At 44.0% G+C, this 19,427-nt stretch overlaps 1 protein-coding gene across 1 annotated transcript in view; it reads right to left on the bottom strand.

The window, feature by feature from the left end:
• Positions 1 to 6,184: 6,184 nt before the first annotated feature.
• Positions 6,185 to 19,427, bottom strand: part of LOC113420704 (ankyrin repeat and fibronectin type-III domain-containing protein 1-like) — a 261,890-nt gene continuing 248,647 nt past the window's right edge. The window contains exons 15-22 of the mRNA XM_087942340.1: positions 18,685 to 18,900; positions 16,941 to 17,107; positions 15,488 to 15,638; positions 13,199 to 13,367; positions 11,247 to 11,413; positions 10,484 to 10,694; positions 8,784 to 9,442; positions 6,185 to 6,799 (exon numbers count right to left, since the gene is read on the bottom strand). Of these exons, the coding sequence (XP_087798466.1) occupies positions 6,512 to 6,799; positions 8,784 to 9,442; positions 10,484 to 10,694; positions 11,247 to 11,413; positions 13,199 to 13,367; positions 15,488 to 15,638; positions 16,941 to 17,107; positions 18,685 to 18,900 (2,028 nt within the window). The 3' untranslated portion in view covers positions 6,185 to 6,511. The remainder of the gene's footprint in view (positions 6,800 to 8,783; positions 9,443 to 10,483; positions 10,695 to 11,246; positions 11,414 to 13,198; positions 13,368 to 15,487; positions 15,639 to 16,940; positions 17,108 to 18,684; positions 18,901 to 19,427) is intronic.

Here is a 19,427-nt window from a genome sequence, read left to right as displayed (position 1 = left end):
CACACACAGTTGCAGGGTCAAGTTCATTTTTTTATATAAATGCTCATCATCGCGGTTGGGAAAAGGATCTGCCCACTTGGCTTAAATTTCTGGTCCTTCTCCCAGGTTTCTCCCTCCACCTCCACCTCGTTTTGAATTGCAATCCTTCAAAAGATAATCCAACGCATAAGCCTCGATCTGGTTCCTGTGTTGTTGAATTAGAGATGGATTATCCTCTATCATGTGTATCCATGGACACGTCTCTCCTTCTGCCCCAAGACTGTGTTTCCCAGAACTCAGGTTCAAAAACATGACCTCCAGATCAAAAGTCTGGGGTGGTTCCCCCAAAGGGCATTCGTGAAGAAAGATGGGACTATACCCAGCAGTGTAGCAGTGTTTACTATGGACCACAGTTCTGTTAATAGTAGCAGCGAACAAAGAGACCTGGCGGCCAACGAAACATGCTATCGGATGTACAAGAGTAATTCTTCACAACCACAGAAACAAAACAGCAACTGAGAAGGGAGGGAGGAGAAAGTTAACAGCTCAAGGGTCACAACGGATGTTTTCTTAGCACACCTTTGACAGCAAAAAAAAAAACCCCTGCCTTCTGCACATCTCCACGATGTCTTTGTGGCCGTGGAAACAGAACGAAAGGGGGAGCATTTCAGTTACCACCGAGTTTAATTCTTTGTGCGCCTAGATGGTATACATGGGATAGAACCACCTCCTGATAGGAAGAAGTTTTCAACTTTCAACCATACTTGGTTGAGGAGCGTTTTCAGACCAGGCTGGGCAGAAGATGGAAGCATATCCATGTCTCCACTCCCACACTCAGGAGCGCAGTTGATAAGTACTGTAGAAAGGGAGCCCAACCACAAGCATGGATCTTATTTTAGGATTTGAAAAGTGGCGGGATGAGATAGTAATGTGCGGTAAAGTTTCATAGGGTTTTCAAACACCATCTCTGATCATTTATGATGAATACATTTTTTTTCCTCCTCTTTCCCAGGAATAAAGAATCCATTTAGATACCTGGATTTCTGTAAAAGGTACACAGATTCTTAGGAGAAGAATCTGACTGAGACTATTTATTGGTGATGGCCACTGAGAATATCTTCTGAAGAAGATGTTATGTTGAGAAGAATCCTAGCTAAGAGGGCCTATCAAGAGCAACCCTTTTTAGAAAGAAATCGTGGGGCGATACTTGAATTCAGATGACATCTCTCTCTCTTAAAATAGGGCATTATATCTTTTCTGTAGACAACCTTGTGACCACCCTAAAACATCCTTGTTTGTTGTTTTCACGGGAAAGCTCTTCTTGAGTCAGCAGTCTTGCCAAATATTATAGTCCAACGGACACTTCAACTGATCTTGGACAACAGGCAGAGATAGTATTGCTGTTAATGAAATTGCTCATCAAAGAGGGGAAGATGGAGAACTCAATGGCTCTTAGATGTTCTGCTCTATATCTAAGCTGCTGTCTGAAACTGGCTGGGCTGCAGATCAACCCCAGCCATGGAAGATGTCCTACTTGGCTTGGGCTGCACACCAAAGTCTCAACCCCAGCCACGGAAGATGTCCTACTTGGCTTGGGCTGCACACCAAAGTCTCAACCCCAGCCACGGAAGATGTCCTATTTGGCTTGGGCTGCACACCAAAGTCTCAACCCCAGCCACGGAAGATGTCCTACTTGGCTTGGGCTGCACACCAAAGTCTCAACCCCAGCCATGGAAGATGTCCTACTTGGCTTGGGCTGCACACAAAGTCTCAACCCCAGCCATGGAAGATGTCCTACTTGGCTTGGGCTGCACACAAAGTCTCAACCCCAGCCATGGAAGATGTCCTACTTGGCTTGGGCTGCACACCAAAGTCTCAACCCCAGCCATGGAAGATGTCCTACTTGGCTTGGGCTGCACACCAAAGTCTCAACCCCAGCCATGGAAGATGTCCTACTTGGCAACCTCCAGGTCCTGGTTCTTTCTATAAATCCCAGTTCTGTAAACGAAGACCTTGCATGTTGGGAAAGGCACTAATATTGGTCTACACGACAAACACAAACGAGCTACAGAAATCAAGAAAGAAAAGACACAGGAGGAAATTCATGGAGGAGGTTTGTGGATCAAATGAAACGAGATCAAGTCATGGTTAAGGGACAATTAAGATAAACCGCAAGCCTGCATAGATGGTTCCTGGATTCGGGAAGAGATGCTTCACGATTCCTCAAATTTGTTATCTGCTGAAATACTCCAGCAAGAACATCCTCCTGCCTGATAATCCAAGTCTTACCTCTCAATCAGTTCTGATCACTTAGTATACCTTGATAGAGGTGAGTCCATTCTCTACAATATTCTTTCTTTAAGACATTTATATACAGGTAGTCTTCGACTCACAAGAGTTTCATTGAGCGACTGTTCAAAGTTAGAATGGCACTGGAAAAAGTGACTTGTGATCTTTTTTCACACTTACGACCATTTGTAGCATCCCCATGGTCACGTGATTTGCATTCGGATGCTTGACAACTGGCTCGTATTTATGACGGATGCAGTGTCCCAGAGTTATAGGATCCCCTTTTGCGACGTTCTGGCAAGCAGAGTCAAGCACCGTCGGGTTACTAACCTAACAACTGCAGTGATCCACTTAACAATGGAGACAAGAACGGGCATAAAATTCACCATCGTCTTGCTTGGCAATGGAAAATTTAGGCTAAATTGTGGTCGTTAAGTCGAGGACTATCTGTCTCTGCTTATCTTGTATTGAGCCCAATCAGCAATTAAAATAATCTCAATACGAAGTAAGAAGGTTGCTAGCACTAGCCTGAATGTTCTTAAGCCAGCCTATTGCTGTTTACTTGATCAGATTTTCTGGGCCACCTTCCTTGGAAATTAACTCTTGTTGCTAAAGTGGACGACTCCCATAACGATAAGAATCTGGTGCAGATCCTTAAGTAGTAATTAAGATATTACCCTCTCTTCTCCTTAACGTGTAATCTGAAACGGAACAATGCAGTCTGGATTATGATATGTAGCTGAAGCTGCAACATGGACAACACCTTTTACGGGACTGAGATGTCTGTTTTGTTCTTATGGAGAACTTTCTTCCCATTGTTTTCCCACCCCCCCAAGAGAAATGTTAGGGAAGGGTCGAAAGTAGAAGTTTACAGTCCAAATTATGTAATGGTTCTAGAAAAAACAATCTATTGCAGGGGTCCCCAATCCTCAGACTGTGGCACACTATCGGGCCGTGGCCTGTTTGAAACTGGGCCGCGGGGAAGATGGACAAGTGTGCACATATGAAGTTTGACTTGTGTGAGTGGAGGGCCCTATTCTCAAAAGTAGAGGGCGTGCGTCCACCACTCACATACATGGAGCTGTGTGTGCATGTGTGCACCTGCCACTCTCTCTCTCTCACACACACACACATACTCTGTGGCAGGCCGGGTCACCAAGCTGGAAAGGTTGGGGACCGCTGATCTATAGGATGTTCCAATCAGGGGTGGGATTCTACTGGTTTGCACCTATTCGCTAGAACCGGTTGTTAACATTCTAAGCAGTTCGGAGAACCGGGTGTTAGAAGAAATTACTGGCCTAATCCTGTAAGGAAGGTAGGAAGGAAACATTCTGGTGTTGCTTACAGAAACTGCCTGTCCGTTAACCCTTTTTACATTCTTGGCAGGACTGGACTTCCTGTCTCAGGAACTTCTCTGGAGTTTTGTTCCCTCCTTTGTTGGTACTTTGCTTGTGTGGAGTGACCATTCAAAGTTACAATGGCACTGAAAAAAGTGACTTATGACCATTTTTCACGCTTATGACTGTTGCAGCATCCCCACAGTCATGAGAGGCCAGGCGAGGAGATGCGTGCCTCGATGTGAGTGATGTTGAGTTGGCCACGCTCAGCCAGTCACATGACCACCAAGCCATGTCCACCAACTAAGTCATGCCCACAGAACCGGTTGTTAAAAATATTGAATCCCACCCCTGGTTCCAATGGTGCTTTTTCAAAAGGCAACTGGACTTCAGTTGTTCTTTGAAGACATTTTGCTTCTCATCCAAGAAGCTTCTTCAGTTCTGACTGACTCCATGGGGTGGCTATGAAGGAAGAACTTTCTAAGACCATCCTTTTTTACCTTGAGTTTCTCTGAATCTGCTGCAGGGAGACCTAATCGTGGGAAACTGCTACAGAAAACAGGGAACGGACCACACGGCCGGGATGAAAAGTAGAGAATGAAACCATTTCAACTAAATCATAAGATTGGATCTCTTCAGCGGTTGGACTGAAGAACGTTTTCAGATTGTTCCTAGGACGTCTTTTACTTCATTGAGATGGGATGCAATTGAAAGAAATATTAGAGGGTTTTACGTCCGTGGTCAAAGTCCTATGATTTCACAGTTGGTTCTGGGGACCTGTCACTGAAGTCTTTGAGGGCAACTTCAGCATCCCTCTAACAATGAACTCAGAACAACCATCTCAACAGAACCCAAGTGGGACAATATAGAAGCGGTAGATTTTAGTATGCTCGGCGCCACTGCAATTTGTTATTTCATTTCTCTCTCTCTCTCTCTCTAATGTGAATTTTAAGATCTCGCAGACTAACACAACTGATTTAAGTCTTTAAAGGCTCTGACATACTAACCTTCTAGATCAGATGGTTCCTTCAAGATGCTTTGGAGTCTTATAGCAAGCAACACCCCTGGCCTACAGGGGTCTTCTGGATGTATGTGGAGATTGTTTCTACTTTTGGAACTATTAAAATAAATAGCAATTTGGGAAGCTGGAACCTGATGTGCTCCTAAAACATTAATGTACAGCTGTTGTGAAGTTTTATTCATTTAAGAACTTACACTCAGCCATGGTCCAAGAGGTTAGGAATGGTCTCCCAGAAGGGGCTCTTACACAATTCTGTGAACAATTTAAGATGCAGTCCCCTTGGATTCTGTGCTATCTATCATGGGAGTGGACAAGAGATGCCAAATCAAAAGTCATTGCAGATGATTGTATGCTCTTCATTGTAGCCACCCAAAGAAACCTTCTTCTTAGCTTTGGTACCTTTGTGCCTTTTTCAGGCAGAAGGTGGGGAATGAATATTTACTAGCTTGTGCTTTGCGCTGGGTCTTGGCTAAGTTCCTCTCTGCTTCCAATAGAATGTCTACATGAGTTTCTGCAAAGTCCCCTGTTCTGTAGGAGACCGAGCTGAGCTAGAAGGTGGGGTTAAAAGTGTCATCAGCTTGGAGTCTCTGCATTGCCACAAAAGAACATAAGAGCACTCTCCCTTGAACTCCGTTGACCCTTATCTAGCATCTATTTAGTTCTGACCACCATAGGTTGCAATAATAAACTCTGCTGTGATTTGAACTCAAGAAATGCTCCTGGTTAGTTGCACTTGACCTGTTCAATGCTACTCGTATTTAGAGGAAAGATGAAAACTTAATTGGCCTGGCAGTGGTTTCCTATTTTCCACTTGGAGATAGAAAAGGATGGCTGCTGCTTCCCAACACTGAACCAAGTTTATCATAGAAGGTAGAGTGAAGTCATTCCTCATCCAAGCAACCTTACAGTTGACTCCCAATCATTGTTTATCTGTGTACCTTCCAAAATCCATGGAGAAGTAGAAAGAAGGAGAAGATAGATCGGGGAAAGGGATCCCAAGGTCTTACAGTAAAGCATGGCTTTTAAACAAACGTCAGGAAACCAACCAATCCTGCTGGTCGCCCAACTTGGATCCTTCTAAGAATGAAGTGCTAATGAAATGAAAGGTTGATTCAGTCTTCCTACCAAGAAGAGTTGTTGTTTTTTTATCCCAAAGATAAAACCTAATCTCTTGAAACTTTGGAGAGAGAAAGGACTTGAGCTTCCCACAGATTTCGAACACCCACAGTATTCCATGTCACAAAATAGCCAGGATGGAATTAAGACAAAAGAGGAGAAATTTAAAGTGGTTAGTCCCCTTTAAACAATTTGAACAAAGCAGTTAAAAGATGAGCATCTAGAGCCGTTCGCCTTTTTAACTGCTTTGTTCAAAAAGAGGAGAATTTGTTCAAAGAATTAAGGGCAATTTCCGACTGTCTCCAGGTACAATGAAACAGAAACAGATAACAGGACGTCAATTTGTGAGGTTGCCACGGGCCTTCCTCTCTCCTGGAGAAACCTCTGGCGTAGCCCCAGCATTTCTTTTCAAGGATGCATATTGCTTCTTTATCCCTTTTTCCTCGGCTGATCAAAAATTGAATTTCATCTCCTCCCCTCCCCAAAAGGCTCCTGGGTTTCGCCCTCGCTTACTGAGGTCATAACAATCAGGTCTTGTTGTCTCTTTGGTAAAATAAAACACACACATACACACACACGCACACACACATACGCACACACGCACGCACACAAACATACAAAAGCAACACACTGCCCAATACGCTTCTGGCCCACAACGTCTGGCACGAAATTGTCTGTTCAGAAGGAAGCATTGGTGATGAGCTTTCGGCTCGTTGGAAGTTGGGTGCTCCTTGCTTTCTCTTTTGTTCTCCTCCTGGTGCCCGTCCCCTCATACTGTTGTGGCTGGGCCATACCGAAACAAGAGAGGGGAGGTGTCTTTGATTCGGACACAGAATCTCCCGTTGGGCCAGGTCTTTTGGAGCGAGAGGGGAAGAAAACTGTTTGGGAGCCACTGTTCCACGTCCTCCGATACAAACACTAATGCAAAGTGGCTCAACTGTTCTTCGCTGTAGCAGAGAGCGTTGGCATTTCCCAGGAGTTTGCGTGAGGCCTCGTTCGTCTCCTGGACCACCAGCTTCACCATGTCTTCTGCTGACATCTTGTTAGTGAGGGGCAGCTGTGCAAAAAAAAAAAAAAAAAGAGAGAGAGAGAGACAAGGGAGGTGAGACAAAGAGGAAGGACGTGCGAGAATGAGGGCATTTCCCAAGAAGCTGCGTAAGAGTGCGGAGAAGAGCAACAAAAAGGATTAGGGGACCGGAGGCTAAAACGTAGTTGCAGGAATTGGGTATGTCTAGTCCAGGGGTCACCAACCTTTTGGACCTCAGGGACCACCAAACTCACAACTTTAAATCCCAGGGACCACTAACCGGTTCTGTGGGCGTGGCCTAATTTGTGGGTGTGGCTTGGTGGTCATGTGACTGGCTGGGCACGGCTTGTATGTAAATATTATAAATATTTATATAAATACTGAATTTTTTATAAAAAAAAGAGCAACTTTTACCCAAAATCAAGCAGAGCAGGCAGGCAGATTGAGTTGCTCACAGAATCACAGATTCATTCAGAGAGCTATCTATCTGCCATCGGCTAGCTCAGTCTCTCAAATTTGCTTGCCGCGAGTCTGCACTGAATAATAGAACCTTCAGTCCTAAGGAAAGTTCGGCTGTGCTTAAAAGCAGAGCCGAAGATCTAAAGACTAGCTAGAAAGCAAGAAACTTCCTGCTTCGTAGCTCATCTAAATCTCCCAGCTGATGGTCGGAAAAAGGAAAAATAGCAACTTAGCAGGCAAGTTTGCTGGGTAAGGAATGAGTGGGCAGGGAAGGTTCCCACGGGCCATGGGGGCAGCGCAGCCTTGTGTTCCTGCGCAGCCTGGATTAATTGCTTTGGGGGGGTGCTCTGGGGGGTGAGATTTGATAACAGTGTTCCAATATATGGGGGGCTGCCACAAAGAAGAGGGTGTCAATCTGTTTTCCAAAGGCAAGGCAAGAAGCAACGGATGGAAACTAATCAAGGAGAGGAGCAACTTATAACTAAGGATGAATTTCCTGACAGTGAGAACAATTAATCAGTGGAACAATTTGCCTCCAGAAGTTATAAATGCTCCAACACTGGAAGATTTTAAGAAGAGATTGTACAACCATTTGTTTGGAACGCTACAGGGTTTCCTGATTGAGCAGGGGGTTGGACTAGATGATCTCCAAGGCCCCTTCCAACTCTGTTATTTTGTTATCCCTTTTTTTTTTTTGTTTTTTGGTTATTTTTGGTTTAGGTTTTTTGTTTTTGTGTTTTTTTTTTTTTTTTTTTTTTTATTTTAATTTTTTTTTTTTTGGGTAGGGGGGGTTTTTGTTTTGGTGTTTTTTTGGGGGTAAATTTTTTTTTTTTTTTTTTTTTTTTTTTTTTTTTTTTTTTTTTTTTTTTTTTTTAATTTGGTGTTAATTTTTTTTTAATTAGAGGGGGGCTCCCACCTGCCCGAAGCACCGGACAAGGCATCAAAAGGTTGGGGATCCCGGCCCTAGACAATACATTTATCAGATTAGAACCTCATATTTTTGGTTTTGAATATTTTGCAAGTTCTTAAAATGTGAATTCTTGGTTTCTCTCTCCAAGGCATTTTGCAAAGCCTAAACTCCAGTACGTAGAACCACGTCTAGATCGGAGGTGGTCTTCAGCAGGTTCTAACCAGTTCTGGGTGAACCGGTAGCGGAAATTTTGAGTAGTTCAGAGAACTGGCCAATCCCACCTCTGACTGGCCCCGCCCACCCCATCTATTCTCCACCTCTCGAGTCCCAGCTGATTGGCTGGGTCTTCTTTGGTTGCCCTGCAGAGGAGAACGGAGCTGGAAAGCAGGTTAGTGGGGGTGGGGAAGTAATGGGGGATTTTGTTGTAACTTTCCCCCAGGAGTGGGGAGGGAATAGAGATTTTGCAGTAACTTTACCCTGCCATGCCCACAAGCCATGCCCACAGAACTGGTAGTAAAGATTTTTTGAATCCCACCACTGATCTAGATGTATGCTCAAACTGTGTCGCTCCTTCTGGCTTACTGGGGAGAAGACCCAACGTTGCAACGTGATGCTGGTCAGGCGGAACCAGGAATGTAAGGGTACCTTGATGCTGGTTTCTTTGGAGAGACCCGTTTCGTACTGAGCGCACACCCGTACAATGAAGGAACCTGGCAACCTGCCCCAGTTTGCTACACGTCCTGGCTCAGGCGTCTCCTGGAAGGTCTGAGTCCACTCTACCGAACGTGTCCGAAATACAGCCGAGCTCTCCACGTGCCAATCGTGGCTGGAGCCGAAAGCGGGCCTCGTTCCAGGTGGCACGGAGCCACAGTGGCCAGCAGTCCTGCTCTCGGTTGGGGAGCTGTCCACCGAACCGGGGCAAGATTTCCTGGCCCCGTGGCAGAAGGGCTTGGGGAAATCCAGACTGCTGGTCCGGACGCAGTAGGCCTGCCTTTTCTCTGTGATGCGCAGCAGCTCAATCTGTCGGCTGGGAAGCACGAAGTCACTGTCGTATTGCTCTGAGAGAGGCGGAGTCTCCTTAGGAGGAGGCATGGCGGGCATCTTGAGCTCGTGGCTCTGGAGGACGTCGGGGGCGCTATCCCGCAAAGGGCGGGTGGCTCTTCTCCTGCAGCATTCCAGTCCCGAAGAAGAAGAGTACACCAGGTCGAGTTCCCGAGGGCTCTGGGCGCTGCTGGAGTCGTAGTCGCTGTCGGTAGCTAAGAACACTTCCGAGGAGCCCTCCTCATCTGACATCCCATGCGAATCTGCAAGGAGAAGAAACAAAGGTCCCTTCAGCCTCCATTTCTACTATGTGCAGCTATCTCTACCATGTTCCGGAGTCTCGGTGGCGCAATGGTTAGAGTGCAGTACTGCAAGCTACTCCTACTGCAATTTGGCAGATCGAATCCCACTAGGCTCAAGGTTGACTCAGCCTTCCATCCGTCCGAGATGATAGATAGATAGATAGATAGATAGATAGATAGATAGATAGATAGATAGATAGATAGATAGATAGATAGATAGAGATGAATGAGATGGATGGATGATTGATAGATGATAGATAGATAGATAGATAGATAGATAGATAGATAGATAGATAGATAAGAGATAGATAGCTAGATAGATAGGTAGATAGATAGATGATAGATAGATAGATGATAGATAGATGATAGATGATAGATAGATAGATAGATAGATAGATAGATAGATAGATAGATAGATAGATAGATAGATAGATATAGATGAATGAGATGGATGGATGGATAGTCACAGACATATAGATAGATATAGATGAACGAGATGGATGGATAGATAGACAGACATAGATGAATTGGATAGATGGATAGATGGATAGACGGATAGATGGATGGATAGATGGATAGATAGATAGATAGATAGATAGATAGATAGATATAGATGAACGAGATGGATGGATAGATAGACAGACATAGATGAATTGGATAGATGGATAGACGGATAGACGGATGGATAGATGGATAGATAGATAGATATAGATGAATGAGATGGATGGATGGATAGTCACAGACATATAGATAGATATAGATGAACGAGATGGATGGATAGACAGACAGACATAGATGAATTGGATAGATGGATAGACAGATAGATGGATGGATGGATGGATGGATGGATGGATGGATAGATAGATAGATAGATAGAGGATTTTTCCTATTTTTTTCTGGAAAGTTTCAATAGCCAATTTTAAGGCATAAGACACCTACCAGAAAAGGGATCCAACTGGTAGCCATACAAGATCCCTTGTAAAAACATAATAAAACACTCACCAGAGTTGAGCTTACGGCTCATTTCAGGAGATGGGGTTGGCGATGGAAGGAAGTCTAAATGAGAAGAGGTTGACTGAGTTTTCTCATTTTGTGCTGTGCTCGATTCTTTGACAAACCACACAAGTGGGAGGCCACAAGAGGATTGCTTGTATCGGGCATGTTGCAAGGCGTCCATCATCCAACGCATTTCTCGCCAAATCTCTTCCATTTGCTGTCCAAGAAAACAGACACCCAAAGAATCAGACATGAAGTTCAGAGATCTGCAGGAACACACAACTACCGTATCTTGCCTGTCATAGGTTTCTAGTAGAAACCACAAGGACGTCAAAAGGCAACATCAGCCAAAAGCCAAAGGAAAAGCTGTAAGGTGTCAGACATGCTATAAAAATGGAATTGGTGGCATTGGTAAAAGCCAGCTGGTAACAAGTAACTCCCGTGACTTGTCCCAGTTCCTGCCAACCTAGCAGTTCAAAAGCATAATAAAAATGCAAGTAGAAAAATAGGGACCACTTTGGTGGGAAGGGAACAGTGTTCTGTAATCCCTTACATTGGGGTGGATTCGGGGCAACTGAATGGAGCGGAGTATTTACTGCCCGAGATGCCCTTCCTGTCACCAATGCAGAGTTTGCAGCAGACAATGACTCATTGTGCCCAGAGTGAGAAAATATCTACCACTATCTAGGATCGAACTCACAGCCTCCTGATTGCGAGGGGAGAGTTCCACCTCTAGGCCACCGCACCACTCTTCCCTGCTTCACAATACCTGTATATAATCCTGAACTTGCTGATGCCGCTGTTTGGCAGTAGTTAGTTCTGAGTCTGAAAAGGCTTCTCGGAGGCTTTGTTGGGAAAGGAGCGATTCCAGCTCCAGGAATGCAGAAACTTGGCAATACTGGCTAATGAACTCATGGTCGTAAATGAAGAAATGAACTAGAAAAGAAAGAAAAGGAAGGACATCGGATGTCATGAAAAGAAAAAATAGCATCATAGAAGCTGAAGCTGATTCTTGCATTGGTTACATCGAAATATTTTTGATTTCTACTTTAAGCGGCCTTTGATGATAGGAGAAGTTATTTATTGGTAACCTCAAAACTTCCAGCATCTACAGATTTGTAGGTTAGTTATTTGTTCTTTCCAGATCATTTCTTTTTCTTGATTCAATAAACAACACCTCTTTATACGGTATGTATCACGAAGGGCATGTTTCAAAGAGGGGGGGGAAAAAAATCAATCTTCGTCAATTGTAAAAAATGTGATTGCAGCGTACTAATCTGAGCTTTGTACCTTAGCGTGAGATGGCATGGGAAAATGCATTCTTATCTAAAGAAGAGAGAAAGCACATTGATCCCACGTAGGAAAAAAGATAGCAAAGAATAACATGGTGCCATTTTGCCTTCAAGAAAGAGGATAAGGGGATCTAGGACAACTCGCTGAGGCCAATTTACCATGGCCATCTTGCCACAGTCAACTCGTTGCAGCTATCTTGCCACGGCCACCTTGCTTTGGCCAACTCGCCACAGAATAACTCAACATGGACAATTCCACGCAGGATAACTCAATGCAATCAGTGTTATCCCCCATTGTTTCTTCGACATTGTTTCCATGCTTGTCAGTGCAAATAATGTCAAGGAAACAGTGGTGGATAACATTGATTGTGTTGAGTTATCCTGCATGGAACTGTCCCTGTGGTAAATTGTCCTGCGGTGCATTGGCCGTGACAAGCTGTCTTGCGGTGAGAAGGTTTCGGTGAGATGGCCACAGCAAAACGACTGTGGTGAGTTGGCCATAGCGAGTGTCAACTGGTAAAGCATACCTGTTTCCGAGTTGCCATGCTTATCTTACAAAGATTGTACCTAGGCTACTGTCATGCCCCTGTTAGAATCTGATTCCGAGGGAGAGGAGGAACAGCTGACAGGGAGTGGGAGTGTGGCTTTGGAGGTTGTGGAGGAAACTGGGGAAGTCTACAGGGGAGGAAAGGGCCTTGATCCCCTTCATGGGCTGCAGCTGTGAGGACTGTTTAAAATGACAAACTGAGCATGGGCCGGTGCTGGAAGCAAAGCGTGAAAATATTTGTAGTCTGTCAGTTCTTATATGAGTTCTGGCGTCCCTCCCAGTGTGTGTATTTAGATGTCTGTGGATGTCTTCAAGACCTTATCCTGCCTTGTCTCATTAATTGCTTCAGTGTGGTTCGTGTGTTTTTTTTCTATTTATAATTTATATGTATTTTGAGTTTGAATGGAAGTTCTTCCTTTTCACAACTGTTTGTGGGGGAGTTTTTTCTCCAGTCAATGATAATTGGACCTTTAAAGCCAAGTTGAAGGAATTAAAGGGACTTCACCTGTTTTTGTGACTTTTTGCTTTTGTATCCTACCCTGGGTCATCACAGCTACCGGATCTTCTGCCTATGAAAATCCTTCATTGGAAAGTGTGATTGATAACACCCAGCCCATGAACATGTTTTGTTGGAGAATCTCATGTATGACACACCCAAGGGGGAGGGAGGAAATAGGGTCACAGGTGACTGTGAATTACAGTCAGTGTCAGAGTTGGCTTCAACTGGGATAATGCCAACATGTCGCTCCTAATAAATCTTTTGGATTCTTTTGAAGCTTGGTTCAAGGCTCATGATTTAATTGGGGCAATCGCCGGAACCCTGACAGAAAGTTCTCCCATTCCAAGGATAAGGAATGAAGTTCTCTGTGCACTGTTGCTCACCTAGCTCGAAGATCTGAAGAGGAAGGGTGAGGAAGCCGGACCGAGGGGTGTGAGGGTTATTCTGGCCAGGAGCAGTACACACATCATCTGAAGGGGGAAGAAGTAACAGAAAGGAGACCTGCCGTCCAAAGTCCAGAACTTCCTGACTGTACAGGCGGAAATCTTTGGCCTGCAGAATTCAAACACAGAAAATGTTTTATTGATGTGAAGTCTTTCATTGTAATTGACTTTCTCCAAGCTCCTAGCTGAAGAGGTATGGACTCTGCAAAGAAACGGGGAGGGGACTTCTCATTCGCAGTTGCCATATTTGTTTTTTATTGCACTCATATTCTCCCTCTTCTTTGAACGTTTAAAAAGATGCACATGAGGGATCTCCCATCACACAACCATTCTATGACATGATAATTTTGGCCCAAAGTTACTTGATAACATATGGTCAAGTGAAGGCCTGAATCTGAACCTCCTGCGCCCCTGTTTAATCTGTTAACCAGTGGTGGTGGAGGAAAGAGGATCCATAAAGATCTTTTTACATTAAAAAAAAAAACTAGCTTGCAAAATGAAGACTTGTAAACTGAATCAGATGGCTTTACCCCATTTAATTCCCATCCATTCAAGCAACTGCCAAAATCACCATTGTCCGCTCTTTTGGGCGGCTTATTATTGAGATGGTTTATAATGACCAGAATGTTTTAGAAAGATGCTTTGTTTCTCCTTGTCACACAGACTTCTCATTGGATTCTGATGAATAATATGAATAATATATTAATATGAATAATAATATGAATAATGATAGAATACAAATCCATTTTGCTCGAGGTAGGAAGCAGAGGAATTTGAGCGTTGACCTACAAGCAGAAGCTAATATTTTGATGGCCAGTTCCAAGGATTATTCTAAAGCTGGTTTGCTTTAGAAAGTGGAACTTTATCCTTATTCAGGCTATAGATGTGAGTGTCAGAAGGAGCTGCCAATGCTCCAGCCGCCCTCCGCACCGACGTAATGTTTTTGGTCATATACGTGGCTCTCAAGTTTGTGGTGAATTGAATAGTAAGATCTGGAGAGAAGCTGGGAGAGGATGTGGCTGAATTAATAATTTAATTTTCCCCAAAATTGAGAACGCACCTTATTGGCATTTCCAATCATAAGAGATATATAGATGCATGCTGTTGTGGTTTGCCGGCAGCCTGCAGAGACAGCACCAGAGTCGGACAGTGGGGAGGAACATGGGCCAGTCTGGGAGTCTGTAGAGGACTCGGACGAGGGTCCTGTGTCCAATACAGAGATGGGGAATCATCTGGGAGTTATATGCTGACTCTGGAGCCTCCAGAATCTGACAGCAGTGAGGAAGAGGAACACAGGGAGCCCGTTCCCAGTACGCACTTGCGCAGAGCCGCCAGAAGGCAACAACAGTTAAGACAAAAGGGGTGACTCGGGAGTAAGGCTGGGAGGTGATTGACCCCTCCCATAAGACATAAAGGAGGAGCAAAGGGACAGGAATCTTTGCAGGAAGCAACTTTGTTTGTACTGGTCAGTTTGAAACCTGATGCTCTGTGTTGAATTTGTGCTCCGGTTGGACTTGAATTACTAATTGGAAATTTAGTCGTTGGCAGCATTTCAAGGCAGATAAAGGTGGGTGCTTATCAGACTTATCCTGAAGGACTTTGGCAGACTTCCATGGGACTACTTACAAACTGTTGGAGACTCATTACGGGCTGTGAATGACTAAAATTCACAGCCGTTGAAATAAAGAAAAAAGGGTTTTGGGACTAACGTGTGTTTGTTAGTATCTCAATAAGCCTTGGTCAGAACACATACTTATTTATTTATTTGATTCACCTCTCTCATGTGAAGATCTCAAGGAGAGAGTTACAAGTGGGTTATTATTCCCATGACAACAATTTACACCCTTTTTATATATGAGTTAATTGGATTATTTAACAATAATCCAATAATCCAATTAACTCATATATAAAAAGGGTGTAAATTGTTGTCATGGGAATAATAACCCATGCCCCCAAATCAGGCCATTTCTATCAACGAGGCATCAACAAAATTGACTTGTGCGAGAATGGTCGCACTGTGGCTTTGAAAAGAATCTGCATCCAAACTGCAAAGATATCCATTTGGGTTCAACCTTGGTTTCCTGGCTGTGACTTCAGAAGAATCTTTGCCTAAACTTCATTGTCATGGATTGTCAGAATAAGACAGGAGCAGGTCAGGCATGCTATAAAATCCCACACTCTTTCTTTCTCCCTCCCACCCCCGTCACGTGGTTCCCACCTAGGATCTACCTCGTGAAGTGGGATGTTGACCAGTTGCATCAATTCTCGGATGGCCCCTTGGAGCTCCTGAAGAAAAAGCTGCTGGGAAGTTTCCAGTTCTTGATTGGAGGAAATGGGCTCTTCCATGCTAGCCAGGTTCTGCAGCCATTCCCATTCCTCTCTTGAATGTGGGAGAATGGATAAATGCACAGGAGAAATCAGCAAAGTAAATATCTCCATATCCAATTTGATACAAACCATGGACTTTCTTAGTGTTGGTGCTTTCATAGGTCAGACCGTAACCTTTTGATTAACTAGTGCAATTGATATTCTATTGCATTTATTTTATACAGGTCATCCTTGACTTACAATCAGTCACTTAAATGCTTAAGATCCAAATTCAAAGTTCTGACAGTTGCCATACACACACACCCCGCCAATATAGGGGAGGAGCAGGTTAAACTGGAAGGTGGGATTAAGCATGTCATCAGTTTGGAATTATTGCATTGCCACAAGAACCCCAAGCCCAGCCCCTTATGAATTCCATTGACCTTTATCTAGTGCCAGTTTAGATTTGACCTTTAGTTGACCAGATTCTTGTGTAGAGTAATAGCACTTAGATTTATATACCACTTCACAGTGCTTTATAGCCCTCTCTAAGCAGTTTACAAAGTCAGCCTATTGCTCCCTATCTGGATCCTCATTTTAACCGACCTCAGAAGGGTGGAAGGCTGAGTCAACCTAGGAAGAGTGGAAGGCTGAGTCAACCTAGAAAGAGTGGAAGGCTGAGTTCAATTGATGAAAATTGAACTGCTGAACTGATGGCAACCGGCAGTCAGCAAAAGTAATCTGCAGTACTACATTCTAACCACTGCACCACCACGACTCTTAGCAATAATAAACTTTTCTGTGCTTTGAACTCAGTGAAGGCTCCTGGTTATCTGCATCGGACACCTGTGGTCACATGACCAAACTTTAGGCACTTGGCAACTTGACTGCCTTTATGGCTGCTGGCAGCATCCTGATTTCATGTGACTGTGTTTTACAGTGGTTGTGTGGAAGCCCATAACAAATCACTGGTTTTGGTTTACGACTGCTCCGTTCGATTAACAACCACCTCCAAAAATGTTGTAAAATCAAGTTAGTCATGTGAATAAGACTCATTTACGACACTCATGACTTACAACCCTGATGGCCAGGCTCCATCACAGTCATAAATAAAAGACTATATTTTGCATTGCATAATACACTTCACAACCTGGCTATATCTGTTTTTAACCTTTCCAGTCAAATCTGCAGGCAAACTGTCAGCCCAGTTTCCATAACTTTGTCTTAGGTCTCTCTCCTCCATTTACAATTTTGTTTAATCAGGAGATGAACCTGCAAAAAGAAAAAACTCATCTGACCCTAATCTGGCTACAGTTGTAGAATTGCAATTTGCAAAAGTTGCCAGGAAAGATCAGTTCTCATTGGAAAATCCTACCTAGATACGTTGGAATTGCTCCGTATTTTCACATGACACAAGATGTTAGGCAATTGTTCAGGCACCAACACTCGGATCTGGTCAACTGCGCTGCAGAGCTTCAGGTATCCCAGATAAAGTCCAGGGGGAAGTGCTTGGCTGCTGTTCTGGTGGTAAGCTAACTTCTCCTGAAAAATATATATATTAAGAAATGGCCATTGAGGTGGTTGACTGTTCTCCCCCCAGTAAGTCTTGCTGGAAAAAAAATCACGAAATCCAAGAAATAGGAAAAACATAACTATCAGGTACTAGACTAGAAACCAGGTGTTGGTGAGTTCTAGTCCTGAGTTAGGCATGAAAGCTTGCTGGGTGACTTTGGACCAATCACCAGGAGATAGTGAGTTCTAGTTTCTCCTTAGCCATGAAAGCCAGCTGGGTGACTTTGGACCAATCACCAGGAGATAGTGAGTTCTAGTTTCTCCTTAGGCATGAAAGACAGCTGGGTGTCTTTGGACCAATCACCAGGAGATGGTGAGTTCTAGTCCCATTTTAGGCATGAAAGCCAGCTGGGTGACTTTGGGCCAATCACCAGGAGATGATGAGTTCTAGTCTCTCCTTAGGCATGAAAGCCAGCTGGGTGTCTTTGGACCAATCACCAGGAGATGATGAGTTCTAGTCTCTCCTTAGGCATGAAAGCCAGCTGGGTGACTGGCTTTCAAGAGCCAGGAAACAGTGAGTTCTATTTCTATCTATTTCTACCTTACGCATAAAACTGGCTGACTTTGGGCTGATCACTAGGAGACGGTGACTTCTAGTCCCATCTTAGGCATGAAAAGCCAGCTGGGTGACTTTGGGCCAGTCACTCTCTCTCAGGCCAGCCGACCTCACAATGTTGTCGTGGGAAAAATAGGAGGAAAGAGGAGTTATAGGCATGCTTGCCACCTTGAGAGTTGTTTATAAAAATAATGGTTGAACAAAAACTATCTAACTAAATAAGAACCAGTCTAGGGCAAGGGTCTTAAAAGTCCACAAACGTTAAACTTGGCAAGTTTAAGACTTGTGGACTTCAACTCCCAGAATTCCTGAACTAACATGACTGGAGGAAGAATTCTGGGAGTTGAAGACCACAAGTCTTAAAGCTGTCAAGTTTGAAGAACCTTGACGATCTCTCTCTCTCTCTCTCTCATCTATCTATCTATCTATCTATCTATCTATCTATCTATCTATCTATCTATCTATCTATCTATCTATCTATCTTTCTATCTATCTATCATCTATCTATCTATCCAATTTATTTATTGATTAAATTTATTAGCCATTGAATTCTGCCCAGCCCCTGGTATTTTTACTTATATACTAACTGACTTAATTATATATGGCCGCCCATCTTAGCACAGGGTAACTGTGGGCAGCTTAGCAATGTTCAATGTATTTTCTAATTAGATTGCAAGCATCTTACCCAAAATCCAAGCTAGGGGTCTCTTCTAGTCCACCCTAGCAGAGATAACTTACCTGGAGATACTCAGGATCTGTGACAGCCTCTGTGTAAATCATGTCTCCTGACGTTAAAGCAGTATTTTTCAATCTTGGCAGCTTTAAGATGGGTGGGACTTCAACTCCCAGAATTCTCCAGCCTTGCTGGGAGGTGAAGTCCACCTACCTTAAACCTGCCAAGGTTGAGAAAACGCCACATTAAAAGTAATTTTCTTTCCCTCCATAACCAAAGGAGAACTTTGTCTTCTCTGCTAAGAAGGCCTAAGGTTACCTGCGTGGTCATGAGAAGGACGTCCAGAGCGGTAGGTTCTTCGGGGGAAGAGATTGACTTGCGACTCGTCTGCAGTTTTGAGACAGGGACCCAGCGAACGCTCTCAAAGGTTTGGTTGGACTTCACTTCTTTGAGGGTGACCACCAAAATGTTCCCTTGCTTGTCTTTGATGGGTTCGAAAAACACCTGACCCAGGTCTTGAATCCCTAGCAGACCCTACAACAGCAAGGGAGAGGGGAAATGGCCTCAGAGGGTGTATCTACTACCAGGTACACAGGCACGTGGGTGGTTGGGTGTGTCATTATCTAGGTCAGGGTTGTCAAACTCAAGGCCCGGGGGCCGGATCTCGCCCAGGGAAGCCAGATTCATTTAACAACCGTGTTACTAATTTAACAGCTGCAGGGATTCACTTAACAACGGTGGCACGAATGGTCATAAGATGGGGCAACGCTTGCTTCGCAAATGTTTCTGCTTTAGCAACAGAACAATTGGGTTCGGTTGTGGTTGTAAGTCGGGCTACCTGTAAAATGGCATTGAAAAAAGTGACTTATGGCCGTTTTTCACACTTACGTTGTTGCAGCCGAATAGCTTAACCTGGATTCTCTTAACAACTGTGTTTCGCTTAATGACCATAGCCAAAAATGTCATAAAAATCAGGCACGACTTACTTCACCATCGCCTTGCTTAGCAATGAAAATTCTGATCTCAATGATGCTCATCGGTCAAGGACAACCTGCATGAAC

Source organism: Notechis scutatus, chromosome 12, assembly GCF_049901735.1.
Source record: "Notechis scutatus isolate UNSWTSFEM ecotype Mainland chromosome 12, rNotScu1.2, whole genome shotgun sequence".
NCBI classification, from domain to species: Eukaryota; Metazoa; Chordata; class Lepidosauria; order Squamata; family Elapidae; genus Notechis; species Notechis scutatus.
Note: the sequence above shows the minus strand (reverse complement) of the source record. Positions and strands in the feature narration are given on the sequence as shown.